The 15,258-nt window shown below is 42.3% G+C and overlaps 1 protein-coding gene across 2 annotated transcripts in view; it reads right to left on the bottom strand.

The window, feature by feature from the left end:
- The window catches only part of LOC109870919 (coiled-coil domain-containing protein 141), a 44,997-nt gene extending 32,985 nt beyond the window's left edge, over nt 1-12,012 (bottom strand). Inside the window, exons 1-7 of one of the 2 annotated variants that reach the window (XM_031805855.1) lie at nt 11,476-12,012; nt 9,058-9,180; nt 5,664-5,855; nt 2,566-2,674; nt 1,351-1,604; nt 832-951; nt 363-569 (exon numbers count right to left, since the gene is read on the bottom strand). In XM_031805855.1, the coding sequence (XP_031661715.1) occupies nt 363-569; nt 832-951; nt 1,351-1,604; nt 2,566-2,674; nt 5,664-5,855; nt 9,058-9,180; nt 11,476-11,580 (1,110 nt within the window). In that variant the 5' untranslated portion in view covers nt 11,581-12,012. The remainder of the gene's footprint in view (nt 1-362; nt 570-831; nt 952-1,350; nt 1,605-2,565; nt 2,675-5,663; nt 5,856-9,057; nt 9,181-11,475) is intronic. The other variant, XM_020461623.2, reaches the window with a different exon arrangement.
- Nucleotides 12,013-15,258: the final 3,246 nt, after the last annotated feature.

Genomic DNA, 15,258 nt, shown 5'->3' with positions numbered 1-15,258 from the left:
TCCTACAAGTTTAGCCTCCATTTCTTTGTTATAGCGTACCTTATTGGCAGTGCTAAAGAAGGTTACAGAGAATATCTTGATGACACTGAAGGCATTTCTCTCCTGAAGGTTACATGCACACAAGCATAGATATAGAACAGTTTTATCTCTAGGACCACTAATCAGCAATTGCCTTGGTGGCCCTGATAATCTATGGCCATAAGACATGTAGAGAAGGTACTGTACCTTGTTGCCACTGTTAAAGAAGCCGTTGCTCTCCTGTAGGTGATATGTATAGTTACACTAGCTACCTTCTACTGCTAATGCAGTACCTACTCTCCTAAGGGGGGGGGGGGTTGTATAGTAGTCAGTTGTGTCTGTACCGTGTTAGCGCTGCTGAAGAAGGAATTGCTCTCCTGTAGCTGTGCCAGCCGGCCCATCATGAGGTTCCAGAAGTGATTGTGCAAGGCTTTGAGAGCCACACTTCTCTCAGAGACATGGCCCATCTCAGCCTCAGCACAGCCCTCTGCATCCCCCACTTGCAGCTCTGAAGCTTGGGCTAGCAGCTTCTCCACCAACACACTCCAGTCCTGCAGACAGGACGCAAGCATGCACACACACACGCACACACACACAGGGAATATTAGATTGGCTGTAGATCAAATGTTTTCTATACTAAAGTCACCTAGATTTCATGCTCATGGCCCTAGTATTATAATACTCACACATTAACAGTAAAATTGGACATGCCCTAATAAAAGCTTGTTATAGCTTTGTTGTTAACTGTTGAAAATATCAGTCAATCACTTGGCAAATATGTCCCAAAGTGTATTCATATTTAAAGTATCATACCTTGGCTTTCTCTTCAAACTCTTTGTATTCCTGAAGGAGCTCTTCATTTTCTGTGAGAGCTGAGCCCAAATGATCTTTTTCAAAGTACAAGTCAGCTTTGTTTTTGAACCAGTGGGTTACCTGAATAAAATACCAGACATTATAACTGCAGTCAGGACATTACTGCATTTATACTTGGGTACTTATGTAAATGATTTCAAAGGAAGAGTTTTATGCTGCATGACTGCTCTGCCTTACACTAAGCAGTAGAATATTAAACCCAGAGGCATCTGTACTTCCATCATCTTAACACATGACCCCATATGGCTCAACAAGCCAAAAGGTATTATATCTTTCTAGGTAGGCCATTTGTTTCTACTCTACATGGGTGCAGGCAACTCATGATGTGTTCAGATTTCTTTTTGGCCCCACTCCCATCAAAGTTGCCCATCCCTGAGATAGGTGAAAGTTTTATGTCAAAAGGAGATTTCTGACACGGATTGATCTTAGATAGACATTTCCTGACAGTTTGTGACTCACTTCCTGTTCCTGGCGATCCCATTGGTAGATGTTAAGGATCACTTCCAGGTCAATGAGCTGCTGCTTCATGTGTTGATCCACCTGTCTCCTCCTGTCCTGCAGTATCTCCATCAGACTTTCCACCCGGCCATAGCTGCTGTCAGCCCCTCTCAACGCCTTACTCCTCTGAAGACCATCCTCAGTCTGGAACTCTCTCAGGAAGTCTAGAAGATCACGACTCTTGTTCAGAACCAACATTGACTTCTCCAGGAGGCCTGGGGAAAGAGAGAGGGATGGGGAGGTGTCAACGATAGAGGAGAGAGAGAGCAAGAAAGCAATAGAGAAAGAGGGAGAGGTTTATTTACTATTACTTGGAGGCATTACATAGCCAGTGCCAATAGCAGTAAAAATCTGAATTATGTGATACCATTGACAAGTTTCTCATTAAAAAGACTCTCTTGTTTAGAACCAGCATTGACTTCTCCAGTAGACCCGAGGGACAGATATGGGCCAGAATAAGAAAAGATGATTACATGTGCACATACAACGTCTTTGAGCAGGTGCTGGAAATCAAAACAATATGGACCAGATGAAAACCTAAGTAGTCAAAACGTTATCACCAACATACCACATGGGATCATAGATTGTAGTGTGCAGAATCTCTTTTTTCATTTGCAAAAGATACGTGCCAAAACACAAATAATGAATTAATGAATCCAGCTTTGGGTCGTGTAAATACAGCCATCCAATTTGTATAGTAAGTAAGGTACTGTATCTCACACTGCAGTGTAATCTCTCATCAAATATTATCATGAGAATGAGAGTACTTGTTGTTTATATTACCGTTACGATGTCATATGATGTCATGGTCCCTTTCTCCTTCAGCAGCCTCAACCAGCTAGCTTTTAGTTTATTGTGCTGTAGATATAACATGAAGCCCACTCATTCTCACATCTGACAGATATCATATCTCTTCATTACATCTCAGTGCCTTGGAGACTGAAAGGAAGGATAAAATCATCCAATTTCAGGAACTTTAAGAGGAGAATGATTCACTCAAGGGAGAGCAGAGGTGAACTGAATGACTGTCAGGATCAGACTGAGGTTGTGTATTATCTACCAGACATCTGGAACAGTGACCCAGAAGTCATTACTCTAAGGGGATTTGCCAAAGGGAATAAATGCAGAATTTCTCCAAGGGAGGCTGTACTATAGGTGTATCAACATAATACCCACCTCTCTTCATAACGCTGTGTTTCATGAGCAGTTCTTTCAGACACTCCGCATCTGCCAGCTCCTGCTCTCTGCTCTGGAACTCTTCTGCCTCGTCTATTCTGATAGCAAACTGAAGGAGGTGGAGGAAGACAGCATTAATCTATCTCTATAGTTAGACAACAGTGAAGGAGGTAGAGGAAGACAGCATTAATCTATCTGTATAGTTAGACAACAGTGAAGGAGAAGGAGGAAGACAGCATTAATCTATTGGATATAGTTAGACAACAGTGAAGGAGGTGGAGGAAGACAGCATTAATCTATCTGTATAGTTAGACAACAGTGAAGGAGGTGGAGGAAGACAGCATTAATCTATCTGTATAGTTAGACAACAGTGAAGGAGTTGGAGGAAGACAGCATTAATCTATCTGTATAGTTAGACAACAGTGAAGGAGGTAGAGGAAGACAGCATTAATCTATCTGTATAGTTAGACAACAGTGAAGGAGTTGGAGGAAGACAGCATTAATCTATCTGTATAGTTAGACAACAGTGAAGGAGGTAGAGGAAGACAGCATTAATCTATCTGTATAGTTAGACAACAGTGAAGGAGTTGGAGGAAGACAGCATTCATCTATATGTATAGTTAGACAACAGTGAAGGAGGTAGAGGAAGACAGAATTAATCTATCTGTATAGTTAGACAACAGTAAAGGAGGTAGAGGAAGACAGCATTAATCTATCTGTATAGTTAGACAACAGTGAAGGAGTTGGAGGAAGACAGCATTAATCTATCTGTATAGTTAGACAACAGTGAAGGAGGTGGAGGAAGACATCATTAATCTATCTGTATAGTTAGACAACAGTGAAGGAGGTGGGGGAAGGCAGCATTAATCTATATGTATAGTTAGACAACAGTGAAGTAGTTGTAGGAAGACAGCATTAATCTATCTGTATAGTTAGACAACAGTGAAGAAGGTAGAGGAAGACAGCATTAATCTATCTGTATAGTTAGACAACAGTGAAGGAGATGGAGGAAGACAGCATTAATCTATCTGTATAGTTAGATAACATTGAAGGAGAAGGAGGAAGACAGCATTAATCTATTGGATATAGTTAGACAACAGTGAAGGAGGTGGAGGAAGACATCATTAATCTATCTGTATAGTTAGACAACAGTGAAGGAGGTGGGGGAAGGCAGCATTAATCTATATGTATAGTTAGACAACAGTGAAGGAGGTGGAGGAAGACAGCATTAATCTATCTGTATAGTTAGACAACAGTGAAGGAGTTGGAGGAAGACAGCATTAATCTATCTGTATAGTTAGATAACAGTGAAGGAGAAGGAGGAAGACAGCATTAATCTATTGGATATAGTTAGACAACAGTGAAGGAGATGGAGGAAGACAGCATTAATCTATCTGTTTAGTTAGACAACAGTGAAGGAGGTAGAGGAAGACAGCATTAATCTATCTGTATAGTTAGACAACAGTGAAGGAGGTGGAGGAAGACAGCATTAATCTATCTGTATAGTTAGACAACAGTAAAGGAGGTAGAGGAAGACAGCATTAATCTATCTGTATAGTTAGACAACAGTGAAGGAGTTGGAGGAAGACAGCATTAATCTATATGTATAGTTAGACAACAGTAAAGGAGGTAGAGGAAGACAGCATTAATCTATCTGTATAGTTAGACAACAGTGAAGGAGTTGAAGAAAGACAGCATTAATCTATCTGTATAGTTAGACAACAGTGAAGGAGGTAGAGGAAGACAGCATTAATCTATCTGTATAGTTAGACAACAGTGAAGGAGGTGGAGGAAGACAGCATTAATCTATCTGTATAGTTAGACAACAGTGAAGGAGGTAGAGGAAGACAGCATTAATCTATCTGTATAGTTAGACAACAGTGAAGGAGTTGGAGGAAGACAGCATTAATCTATCTGTATAGTTAGATAACAGTGAAGGAGGTAGAGGAAGACAGCATTAATCTATCTGTATAGTTAGACAACAGTGAAGGAGGTAGAGGAAGACAGCATTAATCTATCTGTATAGTTAGACAACAGTGTAATTGATCCTAGAATGTGCTCTGGGTTTGCACATTTATTCATGGTGATCTCCAAAGGCTTCGTACATTCACAATAGATTTAATAAAGAAGTAAAACATTGAAAAAGGAACACTGTTTGGTCAGTGATGAAACATGTAAAAGGACAGACAGTACAAACAGTTCTGCTATTTGTTTCATTCTCAGTCACATCCACAGTGAGGTTATCCAGGGGGAACCATCTGCTTCCTTTATCTTTCACACATCCGCTCATCATGTTTCATAATCATCACACCAACTCTAATGTGTCTGCTTTGTGTGGCAGCACCCTGGGTGGTCAGCCGTTAAGAGTCTGGTTAAATTACAGCACATAGGCCTACAATATCACAAAACGCAACGCTCTTGTTCTGAGGCACTGTCTGTGGATTAATGGCATGGAAACTGCACCATTGTGACACATTGGCAGTAAATTACCCTCATATCTAATTGCAGTACAAACGGACCCTTCTCAGTTACAATGTTATCTAGTGGAAAAAAACATATATCTTTATTTTCCAGTACGTAGACACAAATGCTAACAAAGCTGATAAAACAATGAGCTGTTTTCTTTTGTCTTTTGAAGCAAACTTCAGAAGAGGAAACAGACGCACTGTAACAACAAAGTAATAACAAAATAACAACACTGGATTCTGTGTTGATAGCTATCATGCCATTTCATATTTCCTCCAACAAACAAAATAATGAAAAACTTTCCATTTCAGAACAACAGAACTGGTTGAAATTCCACTTTCTAACAGGCTTAGTACAATGAAAACCCTTGTGGTATAGCCTACACGTACATGAACTGAAAAACAGCTGTGATCTGTTAGGGTCTGTCTGGTCTATGTATGCTCCATGTGAGTTCTATGTAGCTATAGTGTAGCTATAACGGTCTGTTTATTAGCCTGGCCAATACATCAAGTGCCCCGTCAAAGAACTCTTGAGGCCAGTTGTAGCAGTGACCAGCACTTCTCTAGCAGTGAGCTCAGGGTCTATGTATGGTCTATGTAGCTAGAACATCTCCTTTCTGTTAGCCTACCTACCTCAAGAGCCCTGTCGAAGAACTCTGAGGTCAGGTGTAGCAGTGACCGGCGCTTCTCTAGCAGTGAGATCATGGTTCTCCAGGCGTCGCTCAGCGAGACAGCCATGGCCTCATACACCTCCCTTTCATCTTCCTTCTCCTCTGCCGTCCTGTCTGCCTCCTCCAGCAAGGCCCACACGCCTGCCTCATGTTTCTGGAAAGAGAGAAGTCTCTAAATTATACTGTACCTGGTTCATTCAAGTATCTTCTCTGCATTATACAGACCTCCTTTTTTGGATTTACACTCATGCTTCTGACACAGAGGAGGCATTCTGTTTAGAGCACTGCCTTATTAAAAATTGTTGCATTACCATATACTTGCATGTAAATCAACATTGTAAATGGACCGGTTTTTTTTGCCGGCTACATTCTTATTAGCACACTGCCTTACAATAGGCTGGCACCAATATGTACATATTAGTGAGCTCCAAAAGTATTGGGACAGTGACACATTTTTTGGTTGTTTTGGTTCTGTACCCCATCACTTTGGGTTTTATGACACAATGATTATGTGCAGACTGTCAGCTTTCATTGAAGGCTATTTTCATCCATATCGGGTGAACCATTTAGAACTTTCTGTGTCATGTCCCCATTTTAGGGGACCAAACGTTTTGAAACAAATTCACTTCTGTACTAAATCAGTAAAAAGTTAAGGATTTGGTCCAATATTCATAGCATGCAATGACTATATCAAGCTTGTGACTCTACAAATTTGTTGGATGCGTTTTCTGTTTATTTTGATTGTGTTTCAGATTATTTTGTGCCCAATAGAAATGAATGGAAATTCATGAATTGTGTCAGTTTGGAGTCACTTTTATTGAATACAATATGCTTCTAAACAGTTCTACATTCATGTGGATCCTACCATGATTACGGATAATTCTGAATGAATCGTGAATAATGATGAATGATACATTTACTGAGGCATATATATCATACCCACAAAACAAATATCCCCTGTTATTATAATGGTGAGAGGTTAGCATGTCTTCGGGGTATGATATTTGTGCATCTGTAACTTTATCACTCATCATTATTCATGATTCATTCAGGACTAGCCATAATAATAGTAGCATCCACATTAATGTAGAAGCGTTTAGAAACATATTCTATATTACATTTACAATAAAAGTCTGTCTGCACGGTCACCTCATAGTTACTGTATCAATTCAAATCCAAAGCGCTGGAGTACAGAGCCAAAACATTCAAATAAAATGTGTCACTGTCCCAATACTTTTGGAGGTCACTGTATATTACACAGTCTTTGAGTACAATATTGACATTCTCTGATGAGGACACGTTGTTTAAAAAACATACAATTACCATATACTTGCATGTAAATCAACATTGTTAATGGAGCGATTCATTGACATTTTGTTCAATTGCACTATTGCAAGATACACATTTGAAATGTTCAAAGCCTTGCTATGTGATTTCTGCTAGTAAGCTGAATTAAAAGCCGTGGATAAACCAAGGACACGGTGCATTTGGATGCAAATCTTTTTTGGATTGGTTTTGTGATAGAACCTCTCTTTAATTAGAGGGGTTGTTCAGGGGTTTCAATCTGTAGTTACTCTGATGTCTTAATGGAAAATGACATTTTACTCATTTAGCAGACGCTCTTATCCAGAGCAACCTACAGGAGCTTAGGGGTAAGTGCCTTGCTCAAACCAGCGACATTCCGGTTGCTGGCCCAACGCTCTTAACCGCTATGCTACCGGAACGTTTACATTAATAATATAAATTGTTCACATGCTTATGCCAATAATACCATACTTGTATCAAATAAGGAGTAACATGTTCAGCACTCAGACATAACTATCTCCTGACATTAGGTGGCAACAGTAATGAATGGCCTGGATCTAAATAGCCATTGTCTATAACAAGGCTGGGGGAAAAGGCTTTGAGTGGAAATAATATCAATCAAAAGGCTGTTATGAACATTCCACCTTCCACCAAGGCAATGAAAGTGACTGAAGTAGTTTCATGTTCCAACTCGGAGAAAAGAAAAGCATTGACGGTGTTTCAACGAGATATAGTCAAACAAGGCCAGTGTTGCCGAAAATCTCCCACCTTCCAGAATCCCTCCCCCTCACGTGAACGCGCACAAACTCAATTCTTCACTGCTGCGACTTGCTTGCTAATTGAGTTTTCTGATCACGTTAGGCTGTATTTAATTAAATTATTTATGTTGGTTTGATGGCAGGGGAGGCACTAGTAATGTCTGCAGTTTTCAGTTTGGCAATTTGCTTCAAGTGTATTAGACTATAAATACATTTCTTTGCCAAAATGTGTCATCTCTCCAATGTCTTTTTCGACAACTAGTTGTTCTGAAATGTTTATTTCCTACATTTTACTCCCTCCTCGATGTTTAATATAACACACATACAATAATGATTCATTTCGGTTGCTTATCCTGACATGAAGTTTGTTCTACAGAAAGTATTTGACTCTGATGTGTGCCACAGAAAGCATTTCACTCTAGCCACAACATCGCTATTAGCAAATATGATTGGATATATGTACTATCCTACAAGCATAGTCACTGTTCTGCCTGTCGCGTCCTTTCTACCCGCCTCACTCTGCCGCCCCCTTCTGTTGAGTTTTTCGCTTAAATAATAAGTGACATTATATAACTAATATTATCATTGGGTAGCTCATCCTCATGGCCCACCATGGTCTCATTAGAATATGTGTCAAATTGTGACATATCAATAATAGAATAGTGTAGTTATATGTTGACATAATGTCAAAATTGTGACATATCAATAATAGAATAGTGTAGTTATACATCACCTGAGCTGACATATTAGTTATAGGAATGAAGAAGAAATACTACAACGAGAATGAGTCAGAGAATGTACATCTTTTCTTTACGGCACCTGGTATTCCCAGGTGGTCTCCTGTCCCGGTACCAATCAGGCCCAACCCTGAACAGGCCTGTTGAGGATGGTATGGCCACAAGCACATTTTTTTACCCCCATTTTCTCCCTGAATTAGGTCCCTTGGCTAATCTCTGCAAGTCCTCAATGGGCTCAGGAGAGGTGAAGGTCGAATCTTGTCTCCTCCAAAACATGGCCGCCTACTTCTTAGAACACTGCTTGCTTAACCCGGAGGAAACACCGTTTGACTGACGACCAGTCAGCTTGCAGGCGCCCAGCCCTGTCACAAGAGCACAATGAGCCAAGAAACCCCCCCTACCCCGGACCAATTGTGCACCATCCTACGGGAATCCTGGTCAGTGGGATCGAACCCCAGGCTGTAGTGGCACCTCTACACTGCGGTGCAGTGCTTTTGACCACTGCACCACCCAGGACCCCCCTAGTGGTGACATCTATTTCCAATGAGAGGATTACCTTGAGTTTGATCAGGAGCTGCTCGTGTTCATGCAGAAGTTTCTTGGTTTCATCCTGGTTGCTGCCGATCTCCAACAGGTTGGGATTGGCTTCAGTCAACTGCAGCTGCACCAGTGCCTCACACTACAAAACACAGTGTTTGTTTTCTCCCTTTTGCTGTCAGTACATATTTAAGCAATACGGCACGTTGGGGGTTTGTGGTATATGGCCAATATACCACAGCTAAGAGCTGTTCTTATGCATGAGGAGTGCTTAGATACAAACCCCTTATTGCTACTGGTTACCAACGTAATTAGAGCAGTAAAAATACATGTTTTGTCATACCCGTGGTATACGGACTGATATACCACGGCTATCAGCCAATCAGCATTCAGGGCTTGAACCAACCTGTTTATAATTATTACTATACTTCAGGAGTAAACGGCCTGTCTGTATCCATTGGAACAATCTTTGTTACTAAGTATCAAAGAGACTCAAAGTTAGACCAGCAGGAAGCCGAGGTCTGTTTGTGTTTCCCTGCCAAGGCCAGGTAACATGTTGTTTATGATCCGACTGCGAGCAGAGCAGGTTGGTGTAATATTATACCTGTGGACACCCACATGGTCCTCCTGTGAATTTCACAGTGTGTCAACAGAGTATGGAAATATCGTCTGCAATGTGGGGCTCCTTTTCCAATATATTGTGCTGTCCTGGGAACGCAATTAGGGAATGCGTCCCAAATGGCACCCTATTCCCTATATAGTGCACTACTTTTCACCAGAGCTCTATGGACCCTGTTCAAAAGTAGTGCAGTATATCGAGAATAGGGTGCCATTTGGGACACATCCCAGGACAATGTCAATCCATTAAACTTAGGTATTCCTTTAATGTAATGACTGGTACCGCTCTGGGTGACACACATTAACTTAAAGCCAAGCTTTTCGTGGAAGTGTCACCCTGAGCGTAAAAAGCACCAACAGCTGTTGCTGTAGCCTATATGACAGTATTACTACATAATGCCTGTATACTGTATATTTGGAAAGACGGTACAGTAATTGATTTGTCAATGACAACAGTGGTTGTAACAGCTACAAAGTGTTCATACTAGGCAGTGTGAGGATCACCAACAACTGTTAAACTATATTACAAGATTTATACATAGTGTCACACTCATTACAGTAGCCTGTTGTTTCAGATGTAAGGAAACTTTCACTGAGACAACGGTGGTTAGTTATGTGGTTACAGCCACAGACTGTGCATGGGCACTGTAACTGTGAAGGTGCTGGAGGTGGAGATTAGGCCTATTTCCTACTCTGCATGCTTTGCCCTTTAATCATTGCATGCCTTAGATTGCAGCCGTGGCAGTCACTTTAAAGGGGACTCAGGGGAACACCGTTACCATCACCCCTTTCCCCTTCACGACCAAAATTGGTCAGCAAAATTGGCGCCAGAGGATACAACAGAGGACAACAAACATATCTCTCTTAAAACAAAACATAGGCTTTTCCTTCTCTAGTAGGAATATTAAATAATATTGAAAACAATCTCCTTTCTGTGTTTTATCATATCTAATATCTTGTACATTTGAACTTTCCCATGTATTTGACTGCCATGTGGGAAAATAATAACTTAGAACAGTAAACTTAGAAAAAAAATACCTACCTAATGTCAGTTGTCTTATTATCACCACTGTGGGAAAGCCCTGCCTACATGTTGAGATGTACGGCGTTAGTATGTGAGGCATTGAGATAAGCCTGCTGGTTTGGCTGGGAGCTAGTCCTATAAGCATAATGGACAAACAGAGAGAGCTATTGACATCCCAGGACACTAGCTTTAACAATGTGGACTATGCAAGCTTGTGACATCATGGACAACTTTAAATGCCTTTCTCTGGTTGTGTCTCAAATGGCTATATTCCCTATACACTGTAGGCTAGCGCACTACTTTTGACCGGACCCGTAGTCATAAGTCGTGCACTATGAAGGGAATAGGGTGCCATTTGGGAAAGATCCTTTAATAGCAGCAGCACTTTGGAAAGACAGAGATCAATGGATGATCACTGTGAGGTCAGTGTCTATCAGATTCAGACAGATCCATAATCTATTTTGACAGGCACTGATTCATTACCAGTCCTTGTTGTTATATAGACATAACACTATAGTAATATTAGACAACATTTCTGTTAAAGATGATTGGAAAGATTGATCTTCTCCATCTCCATCACTGTGGAGTGAATGGCCATTTCTGGCCAAAGAAGAGTTCTGAGTGGCATATATCTAAGCACTTCTATTCTGTTCACCTGAGATATCAACAAACTGAAAAATAATACATGGGTTTTATATAAGGCTTTTCAAGGACTGAAATATGCTTAAAAAGACAACTAAAGACAGCGAAAGCAAGCCAAAGATACAACTGAAGAACATTTTAGGAGTTTGGTACCTTGAACACAGTAACAATAATCTGAGAATCGCCAGCCTGCACGGCGATAGTGCTGATTGTTGTTGTCGCAGCAGGTTGACCTCCAGTGTCACTTTCGTTGGACATTGTCTCCCCCGTCCAAACTTAACTTGATAAAGTATAAGATGAGCTTTACAGCCCCTACAGCCCCTACTGTCCACTCTCTTCTCTCTGGATCCTGCAAATCCTAGTCTCTGTCCTGTTTTCTCATTTCAGTCTCTGGGTGCTTCCAAACTCAACAGTCCTTCAATATTTCCTTTGAAGATAGAGTGACCAAGCAAAAAACTGCAGTAGAGAGACCCCTCTGTCCCCTCATCCAACAGGCACAAAAAACATCCAGTCGGAAGGTGTTTGTTTCAGCAGCGGTGTTATATCCTCCTTCCCTCCAGTCCCACAGCCACAGCACAACAGATCAGAGCCACTAGCATCAACGTACTGACTGAAGCTCAACAAGCAGGAGACACAGAGCAGGGTGACAGGGCAGAACACGGCTGGCCAGTGTGTTAAAAATACAACTAGGATTATCACACTGTGCTGTGCTGGAAGCCATTTGACACACCCCTAGTTTGGTGGCTCCGCTCCACTCTGGTCTTTCTACACAACCCTCCCCTCTCCCTGCCTGCCTCTCTCCCAGTCCCACTCGGCCCCTCTTTATCCTCTCCTGCCTCCCTCATACACAGACTAGGAATGCATGATATATCGGTGAACATATAGGAATCGGCCGATACCGATGTTGGCAGTTTTAGCTAATGTCGGGCCGATTCCGATATGTTCACCGATATATTGTGCATTCCTAGTCTGTGTATGAGGGAGGCATTAGCTAAAAATGCCAACATCGGTGTCGACCGATGTCTAGTTTAACGCTGATGTGCAAAACCGATGTCAAAGCTGACGTGCATGACGTAATGATGACACCATTTTTCTAGAGGAAAAAGAAACGCACACCTATTTAGGCGAGTTGCTGGCTAGCGGAGTGGAAAACTTGAAAATAAAGGAAAGCTGCACACTCTAAGAGCTCAGATGCAAAAATGTAATGTCCAACGCTTCGACAGGCAAGCTGTCTTCATCTGGGTATAATCACAAACACTGCAGGGTGACTCGTTTATATAGTGTCAAAAGACACACACACAGGTGTCTGTAATCATGGCCAAGTATGGCCTAATATCATTGGTTAATTCACAAATATTAAAATGACATACAACGAACAATATACAAAAAGCAAATGGTTAGCATAGATTCAATTTAGACTAGATAAGTCTACAAACAATTACAATGGCAAATTCACAATAATCACAAGAATGGCATCAGATCAAAGTCTACGTTGAGACCGAAGGGAACAAGGGTCTTTAAATTAAAGATCCAGGCAGCCTCTCATTTTAACAATAAATGATCAAGGTCACCCCCTCTCCTAGGGAGGGTGACATGCTCGATGCCAATATAACGCAGAGACGAAATCGAGTGGTTTGCTTCCAAAAAGTGGGCCGCAACTGGGTAAGTCGAGTTTTTGCACTTAATGGCGCTACGATGCTCTGAGATATGTACTTTTAATTTGCGCTTTGTTTTACCCACATAATTTTACCACAAGGACAAGTTATAAGATAAATAACTGCCTTAGTGGAGCACATGATAACACCTTTGACTGGGATGCGTTTCCCTGTTTGGGGGTGTTTGAAGGATCTACATTTATAGCACAGCCATTACACTTGTAATTTCCATCCAGTAATGACGCCACGTAATATTTTGCGCTACACGTGCAACACAGCATTCCTAACCTAGCCCACAATGTCTGCTGTGTGGATCGAGCAGTCAACAAGTCGAGCAGTCATTTGAAAGGGTAATAAAATTTCAGCGAGACAACTCAAAAGGCAAAATCCATTAAAGCCAAGATACTGGAATTCATTGCCCTTGACAATCAACCGTTCTCTGTCGTGGGTGATGTTGGCTTTCGCCGACTGGTCGAGCACCGGGTACACACTACCAAGTTCACTATTTTTCAGATGTTGCCCTACCGGAGTTACACAGTAATAGAGTCACTGCTATTAGCTTCATGACATACATACTATGGAACGCCGTTTGGGTCTTTGCGTGTCAAAAAAGATACAGTAGCACTGCCAAAGCTGTACAAAAATGTCTGCAAACAAGTAAACACGGCCATGAACGATGTGTTTTCAATACCGCGTTGGTAATAAAGCATCATTTCTTTGACCGCAACTTCTGGGGTAGCTAGCGTTAGCTTGGTACCTAGCTAGCACCAATACAACCAGCCTGAAAACAATGACCAGTAGAAACTGCAGTCATTTTCATTATTCTTAGCAATGACAACGCTGGGCCAATTGTGCGCCACCCTATGGGACTCCCAATCACGGCCGGATGTGATACAGCCTGGATTTGAACCATGGACTGTAGTGACGCCTCTTGCACTGAGATGTAGTGCCTTAGACCCGCTGCGTCCATGTGTGTGTTAACTATTTAACTGTACTAGAATGCTTAAAAGGCCGCTAAAATGTTTAATATCGGTATCGGCTTTGTTGTCAAGGAAAATATTGGATATCGGTATAGGCCAAAAATGTCATATCGGTGCATCACTAACACAGACAACCCCACATAGGCACCAGTCCATCCATGGAATATCATATTGGTAGGCCTATCTTTCTTCCAATAGAAGGGAAAATACCCTGTGAGTTGTCATAGCTGGATAGATTTTTATCTTGCTTCTCTAGGTCTGTGAATAAGTTTTTCCATTGGTGTCCCCTCTACGTGACTGTGAGTCGCTTTAGAAAAAGGCGTCTGCTAAATGGCATTTATTATTATTATTATATTATTACAGACAAAAGCCAAGCACACTTCACACTGGTCTTTTAAGAGAGAAAAGCCCACACTCTCACTGGCTGACTGCTTCTATTTAACACTACCTTGCCTGGCTGGCTATAGACACCCCCTTTAGGCATATCGTCTCTACTCTGGATTACCGACCTCTGCCTGACCTGACCCTGAGCCTGCCGTCCTGTACCTTTGCCTCTACTCTGGATTACCGACCTCTGCCTGACCTGACCCTGAGCCTGCCTGCCGTCCTGTACCTTTGCCTCTACTCTGGATTACCGACCTCTGCCTGACCTGACCCTGAGCCTGCCTGCCGTCCTGTACCTTTGCCTCTACTCTGGATTACCGACCTCTGCCTGACCTGACCCTGAGCCTGCCTGCCGTCCTGTACCTTTGCCTCTACTCTGGATTACCGACCTCTGCCTGACCTGACCCTGAGCCTGCTATCCTGTACCTTTGCCTCTACTCTGGATTACCAACCTCTGCCTGACCTGACCCTGAGCCTGCCTGCCGTCCTGTACCTTTGCCTCTACTCTGGATTACCGACCTCTGCCTGACCTGACCCTGAGCCTGCCTGCCGTCCTGTACCTTTGCCTCTACTCTGGATTACCGACCTCTGCCTGACCTGACCCTGAGCCTGCCTGCCGTCCTGTACCTTTGCCTCTACTCTGGATTACCGACCTCTGCCTGACCTGACCCTGAGCCTGCCTGCCGTCCTGTACCTTTGCCTCTACTCTGGATTACCAACCTCTGCCTGACCTGACCCTGACCCTGCCTGCCGTCCTGTACCTTTGCCTCTACTCTGGATTACCGACCTCTGCCTGACCTGACCCTGAGCCTGCCTGCCGTCCTGTACCTTTGCCTCTACTCTGGATTACCGACCTCTGCCTGACCTGACCCTGCCTGCCATCCTGTACCTTTGCCCCACTACTCTGGATTATCTAC

The sequence above is a fragment of the Oncorhynchus kisutch genome, linkage group LG26, assembly GCF_002021735.2.
Source record: "Oncorhynchus kisutch isolate 150728-3 linkage group LG26, Okis_V2, whole genome shotgun sequence".
NCBI lineage: Eukaryota > Metazoa > Chordata > Actinopteri > Salmoniformes > Salmonidae > Oncorhynchus > Oncorhynchus kisutch.
Note: the sequence above shows the minus strand (reverse complement) of the source record. Positions and strands in the feature narration are given on the sequence as shown.